Source organism: Lates calcarifer, unplaced genomic scaffold (assembly GCF_001640805.2).
Source record: "Lates calcarifer isolate ASB-BC8 unplaced genomic scaffold, TLL_Latcal_v3 _unitig_5243_quiver_792, whole genome shotgun sequence".
NCBI lineage: Eukaryota > Metazoa > Chordata > Actinopteri > Centropomidae > Lates > Lates calcarifer.
Genome location: NW_026117390.1, coordinates 25,699 through 43,431, shown reverse-complemented (window position 1 = coordinate 43,431; position 17,733 = coordinate 25,699). Strand labels below are relative to the sequence as shown.

Here is a 17,733-nt window from a genome sequence, read left to right as displayed (position 1 = left end):
ACACACACTTTCCCTTTTTATTTCCCTGTAACGTCTCGTCTCTGCTCTGTTGAATGAAACACTCGGAGAAATCTGCGTAGTTTCAATGTGAAGAGTCAAGATGTAAACTTACCTACTGCGAATGGTAAAGCGGACATTACGGTAAACACCAGTATCACAGACATTTATCAACCTACATTTGACGAGAGAAGAGAAGAAAAAGAAAAGCTGCGGAGCATCGATCATCCATTATTTTAAAAAGCTGCGTCGAGCTGTGAAATATTTTCACTTTTCTTCTTCGCCTCCACATCCTCCTCCTCCTGCTCCTCCTCCTGCTCCTCCTCCTCCTGCTCCACATCTTCTGGAATAACTTCAAGTTCCACGGTTTACATTAAATGCTGATATTATTATTACTTTTTAAAGTGATTTCTATTCATTCGTTTCATTTTCAGATGATCACCTCTGTCACTTCTTTTCAGGAATCACGTCCCATTTGTTCAAACCACTGCCTCTGTAACACTTTTTAACAGATCATGAACTTTGACTCTTTCAAATTCTTCAATAAATTCCACCATATTTGATACTACTCACCAAATCTGTGGCATTTTAACAAAGCGCTCAGAGAGTCTTCAGATGTTCATCAGCCACAGCAGCTTTCACACCGTTTCCTCTTTCTCGATGAAAAACGTCTTCATCGTTGCAGTTGTCCACTCTTTTTTGCGGGTAAAAACGCAGCCAGCTCCCCACATTAGCTCTCTTATCTCAGCAAAGAGAGGGAGGCGTGTCCTGCTCACAGTGTTGACCTTTGACCCAGACGAGGTCAGAGTTCATGTAGTCATCATAAGACATTTTTGTTTTGACTTGTTTTATTTTCAGTGTTGTCGTTTTCAAATCTTCATTGATGCAGGTGTGATTCAGAAAGAACAACAACACAGTTTAAGACGGAGCTCCTTGGTGACTGGAGCTGTTTTTACAACGTGCCCTAAAAAGATAAGACAGACTTTACTTATCCCACTTATTTACATGTTACAGCAGCAAGAAACAAGAGTGACAAAAAAAATAACATTAAAAAATAAAAACATAATATTAAAAAGGCACAGAAGGGTAAAAAAAAAAAAATGAAAGTGCAGAAGTCAGCATTAAAAGTCTGTGTAATAAACAGAAATGTGCAGTTTGTAATGTAGGAAAATGGTGATAATCAGTGGGGTAGATGAAGAAGTATGTGCAGATACATTGAGCAGAAAGTGGAGTCCAGAGTTTCAGGTTTGTTGTGGGTCAGTCTGGTGTTGTACAGTCTGATGGCTGTTGGGATAAATGACCTGTGGTAGAGCTCCTTCTTCCACCGTGGATGCAGCAGTGTTTTACTGAAGGAGCTGCTCAGGTCTCCCACAGTCTCATACAGGGGGTGGGAGGGGTTGTCCATGATAGACGTCAGCTTGGCCTCCTCTCACCCACCTCCTCAATGGAGTCCAGAGAGCAGTCCAGGACAGAGCGGTCCAGGACAGAGCCGGCCCGTCTGACCAGCTTCTTCAGTCTCTTCCTGTCTCTCTCTGAGGATCCACTGCTCCAGCAGACCACTGCATACAAGATGGCAGAGGCCACCACAGAGTCATAGAAAGTCCTTAGCAGTGACCTGCACACTCTGAAGGACCTCAGTCTTCTCAGCAGGTGGAGACGACTCTGGTCCTTCTTGTTCAGGGTGTTGGTGTTGTGAGACCAGTCCAGTTTACTGTTGATGTAAACACCCAGGTATCTTTACTCCATGATCTCAATGTCCAAATCCTGGATGTTCACCGGTGCAGTGAGATGGAAACTGGAATTATAATTTACTGGGAAATTTGAAGCTTGAATAGTTTTGATGTCTCAGTCCAGACAGTTCATCAACAACAACTACACCTCTTTCAGGAAGTTTCCTGAAGCGTTTTCTGCAGCTCTGTGCAGCTCTTCATCTCCTTCTGTTGATGTCGTCTCCAGCTTTTCCATCTCAGAGATGTTTGGTGTTTTCTCTGCTTCCTGCTTCTTCTTCATCCCTGTGAGAACATGAAAGCAGTTTGTGAGTCACTGAGTTCAGACCATCTTCATCTGTAAAGTAACTAGTATCTGTATCTGTCAGACAAATGTAGTGGAGGAAAAAGTACAATATGTGCAGCTGTATAAGGTAGAAAAACACCTGAATACTCAAGTACATTTACCTACAAACTGTACTGAAGTACAACACTGGAGTCAATGTACTGATGAGAAAATGTTACAGAGCAGAGGTTTGTTACTTACAGAGATTTCTACGTTTCACCAGGACTCTGAGAATAATGAGGACAAGAATAAGAGCAACAATAGTGAGAACACCACCAACAATGGCACCAACATTCATCTCCTCAGCTCCTGAATGAAGATGAGAAAGTGTTGAGTTGAGATGAAGAACAAACTCAGAGGAGATGCAGTTTTTAGTCAAGAATGAATCAGAGACATTTACCAGGTTTCTCTGACTCGATGGTCGTTGTGTTTGTCCTGTTGTCTTGGTCTTTTCTCACTGTTTCAAATAAGAAACAAACACTTTAAAGACTTTTTCAAATCACATGCGTCTGATTTAGGAACAAACTTCTTCACTGTCTCTGATTCTTCTGATGGAAATTCAGTATTAAATTCAGCAGACTCACCAACAGTAACATTGATGGTACAACTCTGTGTCAGTTCTGGGATGATCAGGCCATAATGTCCACTATCTGACATCTTTGCAGAGATCAGCCGGACCAGGATCCTTCTGCTCGGATCATAGATGAAAATTGTCCTGTTCCTGTACTGAGACATCTGTGGACCAGTATCGTCCTTTCCGTAACGATAAGAGTGGACTACATTCTCCCCGAGGTCAGCTCTGATAACATACAGGATGTGATCTAGCAAGTCCACTGATGGATCCAGACCAAACTGAAGCAGAACATCATCACCTTCTTCTCCCTGGACTGACTTGATCAGGCAGGTGACATAATGAATTCCTGTAGAGACAAAAACAAACCATGTAGACAGACTAAACACCCCTGCAAGACAAACCACAATTTCATTTAAACACTTTACAACACACAGAGTGGATTTTACTCAGTTCAGGGCTGCATCAAATGTAAACAGTAAACTGTAGTCAAACACAAGAGGAGGGTGTGTCACTGGGCAGAGCTGAGATTTGCCTCCCCTCTTGTATTTCACTGTATCTTTAGGGTCATGGTGTCATCCATAGTATGTTTTGGTCTGTTTTGGCCTCTTGTGTGAATTTCATTCATCTAACGCTCTTCTTGTTGACAGAAACAGGAAATTCAATTCATGACAACTCCACAATCAGCTCTGCACAATAATTCACCGCCACAGAATTCAATGACCAAATATTTAACAGGAGTAATCAGTGCATCCGCCCCTTACACCCAGAGAGACCACTTCAAACGGCTGCCACCTCAGTTCTATGTTGTGGAACTACAATTCCCATCAGGCTGTGTTTTTCTCAGTCAGAGGTTGTGTGTGTTGTGTGATCACTTTGGAGGCTGCAGCTGTCTGTACTATGAAGCTGTGTTACATTTCCCTGTACGTGAGCTAACACCAGTTAGCCAGCTAGCCTAGCCTAGCTAACCTAGCCAACGTTAGCACCGGCTGAGACAAACTCCGGGCTTTACGGGACGTTTCTTGTTATGAGCCCACCTCTTCGTGTTCTGGTTGTCAGTCCTGTTCTCCCCCAGTGTAGTGAAAATCACTAAATGTGGCCACCTGCTCTGCACCAGCAGGTGCTAACCGATGCTACGTTAGCTGCGATGTAAACATCACAAATATCATTTCTTCAGTCGTTACATCAGACTTAACAAGCGGATAAATGAGCCTAAACTTACCCGTGATGCCTTCAGTGATTGTCATGAGGATCAGGACAACAGAAAGAGTCATGTTCCTCCTCATTATTATCACCTCCTCGATCTGTGTTCCAACTGTCCACTTCCTGTTTCTCTTCTTCTTCTGTGCTGTTGTAAACTACTTGGAGCATTACCGCCACCAACTGGTCTACACTGTAAATCACAATGTCTCCGCACTCTTCTTGAATTTCCGGCAGATTCCTGCCTCTCACAGACTGGACTCAGATTCCAGTTTGAAGAGATGGTTTCCATTTTTGGAATCTCGATAAATTCAAGTTCTGCTTTCTCGGTGGGATTCCAGCTGAAGTTCTCTATATGAACCACGACAGCGGCTGAATGCGCGTCCACGGACTCCATACCGTCCGCGTTTCACTCCTCCTCTGTGCGCGTACACAGTGTTATTCAGCAGTTCTACGCGTGCCCGCAATGGGATCGCGGCCGTTGACAGTCCAACAGTTCTCGCTGTGTCCGTCCATACACGTCGAGCCGTATTCCAGTGTAACCGCGGTCAGTCTTAGCGTCAAGAATAAAGTTGATTCTTACTGAATAAAACTACGTTTGAGACGAAGATAAAAGAAACACACGAGAAACGCTTCGGCGCTGTTTCTTCACCTCCTGACGTCAGCGACGACTGTAGAACTGAAAGCGTATACATGGGCGGTACTACCAACAACCCCGTTTAACAACGTATCACTCCGCATATAGTCCCTGATCCAAATTAGGGAACAGAATACAACACACAGTATATATGTTTCTATGTAAATATACTGTTTAGATATTGTAGTTAAAATTCATGAGGGAATCTACAAAATAAATCCTCAAGAGAATAAATCTCATCTCACTCTGTTTCTCCCTGCTCTTGTTCTTAAAGCAGCTCATCATTAACATCTTTAATCTGACTGAATCTGAAAATAACAAGTATCAGATAATAAAGGAGCCTGAACTCACCTGAGATAACTTCAGCGAAAATAACCAGGAGAAGAAGAAGAAGTGTCAGCTTCATCATCATCATCATCATCACAGCAGCTCGAACTCAACAAGTTGCCCACTTACACTGAGCGTTGCCTGCAGGATACACCAACTCTAACGACAACGCACTGACTAAGAGCGCCCCCTTTCTGTGAGCACAGGCTCAGTCAGTGGAAATCATTGTGATCTGATCCTGAGAGCTGTAGCAGCTGCAGCAGGAAAGACACGAAGGAGAACTGACAGAGAATTAAGAAAAGAGACATTTAGAGAATCCAGCTGCACTAGGCTTTTTAAAATCAACTTTATTTATAACACATGGAAGACGTACAGTGACACACTCAGTGCTGTAGGCTACTGTTCAGTAAGGTTTCCTGTCCAACACTAATAATACAACAACATGAAATGTCCTCATGTCCTTTGGTGAAGGACGCTCCAGTGTCTCCTCTGCTAAAGGACCAGGGGAACCAGGCAGACTGGTATTTCTTTTATATAGTTTCCAGTGATAATGTACAAAACAAAAGAGTTAAATATAATTTGCTTGAGGGTCAGGTCAGGGCTCAAAGACAAAGCAGTAAAAATATACATCTTTTTCTGGCACGTATTCAATCCAACAAGGCCATAAAATATTCTTTGATATATCGACATAAATACAACCCAGTCAAAATACACACACTGCTCAACACTCAGCATTCACACAACGTAGAAAACCTCCACCTGAGATAAGTGGAAAACAAAAAGACACAACATTTACATTCAGTCACTTGGCAGAGGCTGTTATCCAAAGCAACTCACAGGTGGAGTAAGCTGGGTCACTCTTAATGCATCCATCATGATGATATCATCAAACTCATGGTTCAAAGCTGATTGTCATTAGAAATTTGGAGGAAATCACTGCCACAATAATCTGAATTATATCAGTGACTGAATTCCAAATTATGAAACTCAGGCAGTGTTGAAATGTAAAAATACCACTACATTTATTGCACTGTAATATTTGTTGGCGTTGGTTCACCTGCAGCTCGCTGTGTTTGAGTCCAGTCAATAACAGAAACACAATGGAACTGTTTCAGAATGTAAAACTGAAAATAAAGTAGAAGAAGCTGAAACTTACTTCTTACTTATTTCAAACATGAACATAACCTGCTCGGAGCAGTTTAGAGACGCAGCGTAAATTAAAAATGTGGCTATATTTTAGGTCTCACTGTGATTCACGTGCTTTAAAAACGAACCAGAATGCAGATCAGTTTCTTAAACTCAAATATTCCTGGGAAATGGTAAATAAATATAAACGTAGAGCTGTAAAATTAAATCGGTCTACTTATGCTTCCTTTACCTCAGTTAAACTTTTCAAACTTACTCGAGATAACTTCAGCGAACTGTAAAATAATAAACAGGAAAATATGAAGCAATCCCTTCATGATCACCTGTCGAACTCAACCTGTCTGACAACCCATGTTCAGAACTGTTTGTTCATCATCAGACAAAAAAGCAAAAACACTGAATAATCATTTCTGTACTTATTTACAGCACATATAGTGCTTTAAAATTGAACCACACTCAGTTAAACTTTTGCCCTGGAGGCGACAGATGGCGGAGGACACCGACCCTCTTAGTCCGCGCTCAACATCCAGCACAGGACGAGATCCACATACCTCTACCATCCACTACATACAACTTTTTTTTTCTTTTTTTTTTTTTTTTTCAAACATGAACATAACCTGCTCGGAGCAGTTTAGAGACGCAGCGTAAATTAAAAATGTGGCTATATTTTAGGTCTCACTGTGATTCACGTGCTTTAAAAACGAACCAGAATGCAGATCAGTTTCTTAAACTCAAATATTCCTGGGAAATGGTAAATAAATATAAACGTAGAGCTGTAAAATTAAATCGGTCTACTTATGCTTCCTTTACCTCAGTTAAACTTTTCAAACTTACTCGAGATAACTTCAGCGAAAGTTGCTAGGTTTCATGAAGCCAGATAAGAAAAGATGTCCTGGATATGTTGAACTCACTTTGTAGCTCAGGCCTCAGATGGAAATTTGAAGCTTGAATAGTTTTGATGTCTCAGTCCAGACAGTTCATCAACAACAACTACACCTCTTTCAGGAAGTTTCCTGAAGCGTTTTCTGCAGCTCTGTGCAGCTCTTCATCTCCTTCTGTTGATGTCGTCTCCAGCTTTTCCATCTCAGAGATGTTTGGTGTTTTCTCTGCTTCCTGCTTCTTCTTCATCCCTGTGAGAACATGAAAGCAGTTTGTGAGTCACTGAGTTCAGACCATCTTCATCTGTAAAGTAACTAGTATCTGTATCTGTCAGACAAATGTAGTGGAGGAAAAAGTACAATATGTGCAGCTGTATAAGGTAGAAAAACACCTGAATACTCAAGTACATTTACCTACAAACTGTACTGAAGTACAACACTGGAGTCAATGTACTGATGAGAAAATGTTACAGAGCAGAGGTTTGTTACTTACAGAGATTTCTATGTTTCACCAGGACTCTGAGAATAATGAGGACAAGAATAAGAGCAACAATAGTGAGAACACCAAGAACAATGGCACCAACATTCATCTCCTCAGCTCCTGAATGAAGATGAAAAAGTGTTGAGTTGAGATGAAGAACAAACTCAGAGGAGATGCAGTTTTTAGTCAAGAATGAATCAGAGACATTTACCAGGTTTCTCTGACTCGATGATCGTTGTGTTTGTCCTGTTGTCTTGGTCTTTTTTCACTGTTTCAAATAAGAAACAAACACTTTAAACACTTTTTCAAATCACATCCGTCTGATTTAGGAACAAACTTCTTCACTGTCTCTGATTCTTCTGATGGAAATTCAGTATTAAATTCAGCCTGTGTGATGATTCCTCTGCTCAGGTTTACATGTTGGACTTCTAAATGTTCATCTCAGTAAATAGAGTGCTGAGCAGCCACACTCCATCAGGTCTAGTTCAGCAGTAAAGTCTCTGACAACCCTCCATAACAAGGGTTTTCTACTGAGTTCTACTCAATCAACTCACCAGTGACGCTGAGTCGACACTTGTCAGAGCTTGAACCGGACTCTGTGTTGACCTCACACAGGTACAGACCTGAGTCCTCAGTCCTGAGTCTGGACACATGAAGTCTGAGTCGTCCTTCTCTGAGGACGTCTTTGTCAAACTGGACTCGTCCTGAAAACTGTTCATCCTGAGACTCTGAGACCTCAACACCCTCATGGAGATGAAACAGGACTTTTGAGACTTTCTGATCAGTTATCAGTTGACAGAGGATATAAATGTTGGAGGAGCTGAGAGTTTTGGGTGTGAAGGTCCATTCCAGTGTGATGTGGTGGTTCTCCTCTGCCTGATAGAAGGTCTGTGCCACATTCACTACAAGTGTTCCTGCAGAGAGACAGAGAGGGAGAGGGAGGAGCAGGTCAAACCACTCAGAGAGCAGGATGAAGGAGTCAGGACAGAAACAGATGGTTTCAGTGGCTGAGAATAAAGACCAGCAGAGCAGGAATCTAACTGAAGAATAAAACACAGACATCAAACATTCTAACCTCACTCTACTGTAATCTGACTCTATGATAATATCTTTATGAGGAGTTTTCAATGATCAGCTGCTGATGATTTCATCCAGTCTGAGTCTCACTGTTTTTGATGGTGTCAGTGTTTTTTTTTAATTTTTTTTTTATTTTTTTTACTGTGTTTAAGATGTCGACACACAGACAGGAAGAGAGAAAAAGATGGTGCATCAGCTTCCTCTTTCAGACTCAGTGTGTCCTGATGTGAACTCACTGCTGTTGTTGATATAAAATAAACTAAATCAATATGAGAACTTTCTAACAGAGACAGAAACACAAGAGTTCTCCTGGTTCACTTTCCTCTGTTCAAACTCTAATATATCTTCCTGTTTCTGACATGGCTGTAAACTCAGCCTCACTTCCTTCCTGTTGTTCATCATCTCAGTTTAAAGTTTAGATTAAAATGTTCCAGCGTGAGGTTTCTAAATATCAGATTCAGTCTCTGAGTTAAACTCTACACAGAGCTGATCATAAAGACGCTGTTTATGCTTTAACCTCCACATTAACATCATTTCACTTTACTGCTGTTTATAAAGTGAACTGACTGTGTTTCGTTCCGCCTGTAAAATGGCGACCGTCTCTCTCCATGTGAGGTGAACTCAGCAGCTCTCCTTACATCTCACTGCGTCCAACTCTTCAGAAAACCAACAGACTGACCCAGTAGTTTAACACTGAAACAATGAAAGGAGCTGAAAGATCAGAGTCTCTCTCTGTGCTCTGTGTCTAAAACTTGTGTGAGTCGACAATCAAATGACAAACTCTCCACGGTCACTGAGAGGGAAGTGATGAAAGTAGGATGGAGAGTCTCCCTCTCCGCTCGTCACCTCTGACTGCAGCCACCAACTTTCTACCCAGTCTGGAACTGTAACACCTCCAGCAGGGACTCTTACTGTCAGAAAATCTCTGAGTGAACAAAATAGAACAATAAATGATCCTGAACTCACCACTGACAGCGACAGAGAGCTGAGAAATAAGCAGGAAAACACACAGAGTTTCCTCCATGATCTTCTCTTTCTGTTCCTGGACAGACGGGACGGCAGTGACAACAGAACGTGATGTCGTCACACGCCAACGACAGCGCTGTTAGGAGCCGGGCTTCTCCATGTAATCCTTCAGTGTTGCTTTCACTTCTCCTTTACACCATCAGCCTGCAGGATCATAACGTACCACACATTTCCACAGGCTTCAGTCAGCAAGGATGAACTGTGGCAGATATTCCTCTAACTTCACCTCACTGAATAAATGAAAAGAGACAGTGTTTGTCTTGTTCCTTTGTTCTGACCAATGAACCATTGAGTTTATCTCTGAGTCAGATACACACTGAAAAACACTGAAGCTGGAAGTCATTTCATCATTTAACATCATATGATGATTTATACATTAGAGTTTAAAGGACAGTGTTAAAGTGCAGCATGAAGGACAAAATACATCAAAGAGGAAACAGTTTAAAATCCACCGTCCACACAGCAGAGGAAATAAAGCTTCCAGCTGTTTTTAAGTTAGAAAACCTGAGATCAGTGGAAAACAAAGAGACACATTAATCTGACAGAGACACATTTACATTCAACCATTTTATCCTGAGAGACTCACAAGTGAGGAAACTGTGGGTTCAAGGACACTTCAGCAGCTGGGGATCAAACCACCAACCCTGTGATCAGTGAATAACCCACAGTCTCTGTTGTTGTTCTGTGTCTCATCACTGCCACCTACAGGCTGAATGCAGTAACTACACATCAGGTCCAAACTGACTGAGACCTGGTCTGTGTTCTGAAGCAGGATTTGAGGTTAGGGAGGAAACTTCAGCTTTAACTCTGGGGTTTCAGGGTCACAACCAAAGTTCACCTGTTATCAGGTAAATCACCATGGTAACTGATGCTGAACGGCTAACCTGCTCCTGTCAACAGCTACTGACCAATCAGATCACTGGAAAACAAAAACATACAAATGTCCTGGATATGTTGAACTCACTTTGTAGCTCAGGCCTCAGATGGAAATTTGAAGCTTGAATAGTTTTGATGTCTCAGTCCAGACAGTTCATCAACAACAACTACACCTCTTTCAGGAAGTTTCCTGAAGCGTTTTCTGCAGCTCTGTGCAGCTCTTCATCTCCTTCTGTTGATGTCGTCTCCAGCTTTTCCATCTCAGAGATGTTTGGTGTTTTCTCTGCTTCCTGCTTCTTCTTCATCCCTGTGAGAACATGAAAGCAGTTTGTGAGTCACTGAGTTCAGACCATCTTCATCTGAAGTACAACACTGGAGTCAATGTACTGATGAGAAAATGTTACAGAGCACAAGTTTGTTACTTACAGAGATTTCTACGTTTCACCAGGACTCTGAGAATAATGAGGACAAGAGCAAAGAGAAAAAGACCAACACCAACAATGGCACCAACCCTCTTATTCTCCTCAGCTCCTGAATGAAGATGAGTAATAAATGGTCGCCCATCATCGACCACCTCTACACCTCTGAGACCACGTTTATCAAACCGTTTCCTGCAGGGTTCAACTCCTCTGTCTGAGATCTGTCTGCTGCCACCTGCTGGTCTGTTCCACACCTGTTCTCTGTCAGAGAGGAAGTTTGTGTTAAAACTGCTGTGGTTCACAACACTGGAGTCAATGTACTGATGATAAAATGAAGTTTGTTACTTACTGATTATTCCAAGTTTCACCAGGACTCCGATAAGAATGAGACCAAGACCAATGAGAGCACCATGAACACCACCAACAATGGCACCAACATTCATCTTCTCAGCTCCTGAATGAAGATGAGAAAGTGTTGAGTTGAGATGAAGAACAAACTCAGAGGAGATGCAGTTTTTAGTCAAGAATGAATCAGAGACATTTACCAGGTTTCTCTGGCTCGATGGTCGTTGTGTTTGTCCTGTTGTCTTGGTCTTTTCTCACTGTTTCAAATAAGAAACAAACACTTTAAAGACTTTTTCAAATCACATCCGTCTGATTTAGGAACAAACTTCTTCACTGTCTCTGATTCTTCTGATGGAAATTCAGTATTAAATTCAGCCTGTGTGATGATTCCTCTGCTCAGGTTTACATGTTGGACTTCTAAATGTTCATCTCAGTAAATAGAGTGCTGAGCAGCCACACTCCATCAGGTCTAGTTCAGCAGTAAAGTCTCTGACAACCCTCCATAACAAGGGTTTTCTACTGAGTTCTACTCAATCAACTCACCAGTGACGTTGAGTCGACACTTGTCAGAGCTTGAACCGGACTCTGTTTTGACCTCACACAGGTACAGACCTGAGTCCTCAGTCCTGAGTCTGGACACATCAAGTCTGAGTCGTCCTTCTCTGAGGACGTCTTTGTCAAACTGGACTCGTCCTGAAAACTGTTCATCCTGAGACTTTGAGACCTCAACACCCTCATGGAGATGAAACAGTCTTGAGGCTCTCTGATCAGTTATCAGTTGACAGAGGATATAAATGTTGGAGGAGCTGAGAGTTTTGGGTGTGAAGGTCCATTCCAGTGTGATGTGGTGGTTCTCCTCTGCCTGATAGAAGGTCTGTGCCACATTCACTACAAGTGTTCCTGCAGAGAGACAGAGAGGGAGAGTGAGGAGCAGGTCAACTGAGGACTTATTGATCAGTGTTTAGACTGTGGAGAATAAAGTGAAGGAGTAAACTAACCAGAGACACAGGAGATCAGGACGATGAGCAGCAGGATCCAGCAGATCATCTTCAAACCCAAACTGAGAAATAAAACATTGACACTGAAATATTTGTGTTGTAAAAAGTTGTATTGTCACTGAAACAATCAATGATCAAACATTCTAACCTCACTCTACTGTAATCTGACTCTATGATAATATCTTTATGAGGAGTTTTCAATGATCAGCTGCTGATGATTTCATTCAGCTTTTTTTTTCTTCTTTTTTTTTTAACAACGTGAGTGTTTCTACTTTGATGTCACTGTTCTAGCTGGAGGGCAGAGCCATGCAGAGCTGGTGGGTCTACACCTGAAGACACACCCACTGTGAAAGTCTGAGACACTAATATAGGAGTGGTCTCAGTGTTTCCTGATGTGAACTCACTGTTGTTGTTGATCAAAGTTTCTTTTCATTTTCATGCTTGAAAATAAACTAAATCAATATGAGAACTTTCTAACAGAGACAGAAACAGAAGAGTTTTCCTGGTTCACTTTCCTCTGTTCAAATAAACACTGTTTCATGTCTCTGTCTTCATCCACCAACAACGTGCACGTGACAATATGGCCGCTGTGACCGGTTTTCTAAGTGCAAAGTCCATATTCTAACATCTTGTCTAAACACGACACCAGTTCCTTTCATAACAACAAATCACAGATGAACACAACAATAATATCTACTCTGTATTTGCACATTGTCTCTTTGGTCAGTGAACAATCAGACGTGAAACTACACTCAGGTACGGCCGTGAAATCACTGAGGAAACATTATACTTTCTACCCAGTCTGGTCCTTAAAGCAGCTCATTTAACAGATGAGAACTAATGAGAACATCTTTAATCTGACTGATGATAAATAAACAGGCTTCATGTTACATTATGTCCATACAGCAACAGAGGAACTGTAACACCTCCAGCAGGGACTCTTACTGTCAGAAAATCTCTGAGTGAACAAAATAGAACAATAAATGATCGTGAACTCACCACTGACAGCGACAGAGAGCTGAGAAATAAGCAGGAAAACACACAGAGTTTCCTCCATGATCTTCTCATCAGAGCAGCTCAGACTGACTGTGGAGTAGCTCCTCACTGATACAACTCTCTCTGTAAAGTGGGATAAAGGTTATCCTACCTGGAGAGGCAGGACAATGACGAGTGAGAACGTGATGTCATCACACGCTGTCAGCCAATGACTTCTCCTCCTTAAACCACACCCAACAGCCTCAGTACGTACCACACATTTACACATGCTTCAGTCAACAAGGATGGATTGCAACATATTTCTGTAACGTCAACTCATTAACCAAAAGGAAACAGACACAGTCCCACGTTCCTTTGTTCTGACCAACAAACCATCAGGTTTATCTCTGGAGTCAGATACACACAGGACACAGTCCTCACTTTGAACATCCAACCCTGAACATTCAGGAGCAACACTGAAGCTGGTAAACACTGAATACAACTGTTTACAGACACTTGGCTGATCACTGACAGTGGTGCTAATAGCGGCAGGAGCTCATTCATACCTGTACATGTTACAACAAGAAAAGACAACACTGAACTCCCCCCCTCCCCCCCCCCCCCCCCTCCAAGGAGTGGCAGCAGGAGCTTTCCTCCATTAAAAGGAAGAGAGACACAAAATGGAGGACAAAGTTGAAAATGTGTGTGAAAATACACTGTGATATCTGAGAGGTGGTTCTGATGGTCTCAGACTGTAGCTGAGGTTCAGGTTTCATTAAAGGGAACAAACTGGGCTCAGGTCAAAGTGGGGTGAAGAGAACTACCTGTGCTACCCAGAATGCATTGTGAACAGGTGTCTGTGAGTGTGTTTTACTGTGTGTGTTGTGTGTTCAGTGGATGGTTCATCAGATTGGACTCACACTCAGCTGTTTTCAAACCAACTTTATTTACAAACTCAGTCAGTGAACAACAAGTGAACAAAGGTTCCTGTCCAGCAGGAAACATTTAACCATGAACTTCTACAGCAACACTGAAGCTGGTCAAAGTCATTTCATCATTTAGTGTCATATGATGATTACATTACAGTTTTATAATGCAGGGCAAAATACATACAAGTTCAAAGTAGATTGGAAAAGAGGAAACAGTTTAAAATCCACCGTCCAGAGCAGAGGAAACAAAGCTTCCAGCTGTTTTTAAGTTAGAAAACCTGAGATCAGTGGAAAACAAAGAGACACATTAATCTGACAGAGACACATTTACATTCAACCATTTTATCCTGAGAGACTCACAAGTGAGGAAACTGTGGGTTCAAGGACACTTCAGCAGCTGGGGATCAAACCACCAACCCTGTGATCAGTGAATAACCCACAGTCTCTGTTGTTGTTCTGTGTCTCATCACTGCCACCTACAGGCTGAATGCAGTAACTACACATCTAAACTAATAACCTGTGCTTGATTATAATAATGAAGTAAAAACGTCTTAAAACCAAACTGACTGACACCTGGCTGCCCTGGTTTTTATAAAATCCATTTTGATTCTGGTAAACTACATAAATAACCAACAGAAATCCACTTAAACTTTAGTAACAGAGAAGAAGAAAGTTACGAATGTAAACAGACAGATGCACATGTGGAGTGAAGGCTGAGCTGAGGACTTACTGTGGCTCAAACTGCTGAGAACCATAATGCTTTAAAGGTTAAAAAAACCTCAATAGTTTTGATGTCTCAGTCCAGACAGTTCATCAACAACAACTACACCTCTTTCAGGAAGTTTCCTGAAGCGTTTTCTGCAGCTCTTCATCTCCTTCTGTTGATGTCGTCTCCAGCTTTTCCATCTCAGAGATGTTTGGTGTTTTCTCTGCTTCCTGCTTCTTCTTCATCCCTGTGAGAACATGAAAGCAGTTTGTGAGTCACTGAGTTCAGACCATCTTCATCTGTAAAGTAACTAGTATCTGTATCTGTCAGACAAATGTAGTGGAGGAAAAAGTACAATATGTGCAGCTGTATAAGGTAGAAAAACACCTGAATACTCAAGTACATTTACCTACAAACTGTACTGAAGTACAACACTGGAGTCAATGTACTGATGAGAAAATGTTACAGAGCAGAGGTTTGTTACTTACAGAGATTTCTACGTTTCACCAGGACTCTGAGAATAATGAGGACAAGAGCAAAGAGAAAAAGACCAACACCAACAACAATGGCACCAACCCTCTTATTCTCCTCAGCTCCTGAATGAAGATGAGAAAGTGTTGAGTTGAGATGAAGAACAAACTCAGAGGAGATGCAGTTTTTAGTCAAGAATGAATCAGAGACATTTACCAGGTTTCTCTGACTCAGTGTTTTCTGTCACTGGAGGTCTCGTTGTTGTGAACTCATCTTTCTTTCTCACTGTTTCAAATAAGAAACAAACACTTTAAAGACTTTTTCAAATCACATCCATCTGATTTAGGAACAAACTTCTTCACTGTCTCTGATTCTTCTGATGGAAATTCAGTTTTAAATTCAGCAGACTCACCAACAGTAACATTCATGGTACAACTGGCTTCCAGGTCTGGGACGTAACATGTGTACAGTCCACTGTCTGTCAGGTTCAATGAGGAGATGTTCAGACTGATGATTCCTCTGATCAGATCTTCATGGATCAGAGTCGTCCTGTCTCTGTACTGATCCATCTGTGGATCAGTTTGGTCCTTTTCATGTCGATATGCGTGGACCACCTCTTTGTTGATGTCAGCTCTGGTAAAATCCAGCGTTTCTTTCCTCAAGTCCACTGATGGATCCAGACGACACTGAAGCTCAGCAACATCACCTTCTTCTGCTTTCTGATTTCCTGTGGACAGAAAGAAACAAACCACAGAGACAGTTAGCTCTAAAAACAAACACTATTTCACACATTTAAACACTTTAACCACACACAGAGTCCTGGGCAAATCAGGGGTGTAACAAATCTACCTACCTAATCTATCTACAAATCAACCCGAGGATATTCCTCCTATGCTGAAAAAACTGATCTCAGTTAATTGAATAGTTGAAAAAAAGTATCTAATCTGAAACCCGCGGAATATTTTCACACTCATGCAGCACTCCTCGTCAAACCACAAACCACAACACTCATTTTTTTACAGTGTACTGCTCTGACAGCCAGGAATCTGTAAAACCGCAGAGGTTCCGTCCATACAGTGAAGATCTGCGGTGTTCTGCACAACCTCCCTTCATGTACTGACACAGAAGATTCAGCAACCGACACCAATCCCTGTCTACACGGGAGGCTACAAAGTAACGCAGCCTGGAGTCAGCGTGTCTCCGGCGCCTGCGCAGTACAGACCTCGGAGCCGGTCTTTAATAACGTTCAAAAACAGTGACAGTGAATCTTGTCTCGACGCAAATTTGTTGACAGTTGTTAAAGTTGTGTTGAAGCTGTGTTAAAAAGCCGTTGGTTCATCAGTGTGATCATCGTGGAGGCTGCAGCTCGATGTGTTGTTGAACTGTGTCCAACTCTCCCCAAACAACAGAAGCCGCTCTCTGACACAGCGTCAGGATGACATGAATAAAGAAGCTTAAACTCACCGCTGACAACGTGATGACTGAAGAATAAAACAAGCAGGAAGATACAGACTCTCTCCTCCATCTTCAGCTCTACTGTGACTCGTATGGTCTGGTGGTAATACCGCTTCAAACTCAGCTGTTCAGTTCATGCAGCGGGGAAACTTCTCCGAACACTCAGACACACCCCTCCTCAGAGAGAAATTCTCATTGGCTGAGAGCTCCCCGCTCAGAGAGCTCTCAGCCAATGAGAGTTTGTAGATGTAGATAGAATGTAAATCTCGTACATTGATCACGCCCATGCGTTCTATGAGCATTCCATTGGGCGGAGTCAAAGCTCTGGTCGTGTTTTGACATCACGTGACAGTAACCACAGTTTACACAGTTACAAGTTGTAAAAAAGCAAATAAATAAAGGAAAAAAATTATAATGGTGAACTTTTCACTTTGAATTTCTCCTCTTCGTAGACATTTAGTATTTTTAGAATCAGGACTAATATTTCACTGTTTGTGTGTTTTCTCTTCCCAACTCTTGTCTTTAATGTTTCCCAGCAGAACATTGTGCTGTAACCAGATGATGGATGTTATTCACTTCACCTGTCAGTGAACTTTAATCCAACACTGAGCATTGATTCCATCAGTTTCCATCAGTTCTCCAGGTTGAGTAAAGTGCACAGAGTCATTGTATTATTATTATTCACTGTGCACAGATCAGCTTCAGGGTCTGGGAGTTTATTTCTCTGTTGTCTTCTTACACTTTGTCAGTTCATCGTGTAGTTGTTTAGTCTTCTGCTGTTTGTTCACAACAGGAATCTTCTGCTGCCGTTAAACAGACTATTAAAGATGATTAAATATAAATAACAGTTTGGAAGAAGAACCCCCCCCCCTCCTCCAAGGTGCAGCAGGAACTTTCCTCCATTAAAAGGAAGAGAGACACAAAATGGAGGACAAAGTTGAAAATGTGTCTCAGCTCATACACTGTGATATCTGAGAGGTGGTTCTGATGGTCTCAGACTGTAGCTGAGGTTCAGGTTTCATTAAAGGGAACAAACTGGGCTCAGGTCAAAGTGGGGTGAAGAGAACTACTTGTGCTACCCAGAATGCATTGTGAACAGGTGTCTGTGAGTGTATTTTACTGTGTGTGTTGTGTGTTCAGTGGATGGTTCATCAGACTGGACTCACA

The 17,733-nt window shown here is 41.9% G+C and overlaps 2 protein-coding genes across 51 annotated transcripts in view; both read right to left on the bottom strand.

Moving 5' to 3' along the window:
* LOC108874171 (uncharacterized) overlaps positions 1-16,718 on the bottom strand; it is an 86,213-nt gene extending 69,495 nt beyond the window's left edge. For 17 of the 50 annotated variants that reach the window (XM_051068684.1, XM_051068683.1, XM_051068704.1 and 14 more), the window contains exons 1-2: positions 16,576-16,714; positions 7,844-8,203 (exon numbers count right to left, since the gene is read on the bottom strand). In XM_051068684.1, coding sequence (XP_050924641.1) covers positions 7,844-8,203; positions 16,576-16,636 — 421 coding nt within the window. In that variant the 5' untranslated portion in view covers positions 16,637-16,714. Of the gene's footprint in view, positions 1-7,843; positions 8,204-16,575 lie in introns of all 50 variants that reach the window. The other 33 variants (XM_051068695.1, XM_051068725.1, XM_051068697.1 and 30 more) reach the window with 5 other exon arrangements.
* Positions 828-4,508, bottom strand: LOC127140858 (uncharacterized). Its single transcript, XM_051068746.1, has 5 exons — positions 3,843-4,508; positions 2,634-2,969; positions 2,450-2,506; positions 2,251-2,358; positions 828-2,009 (listed from the first exon to the last, which is right to left on the bottom strand). Exons 1-5 carry the CDS (start codon positions 3,904-3,906, stop codon positions 1,870-1,872), a joined length of 705 nt encoding a protein of 234 aa, XP_050924703.1. The 5' UTR covers positions 3,907-4,508; the 3' UTR covers positions 828-1,869.
* Positions 16,719-17,733: the final 1,015 nt, after the last annotated feature.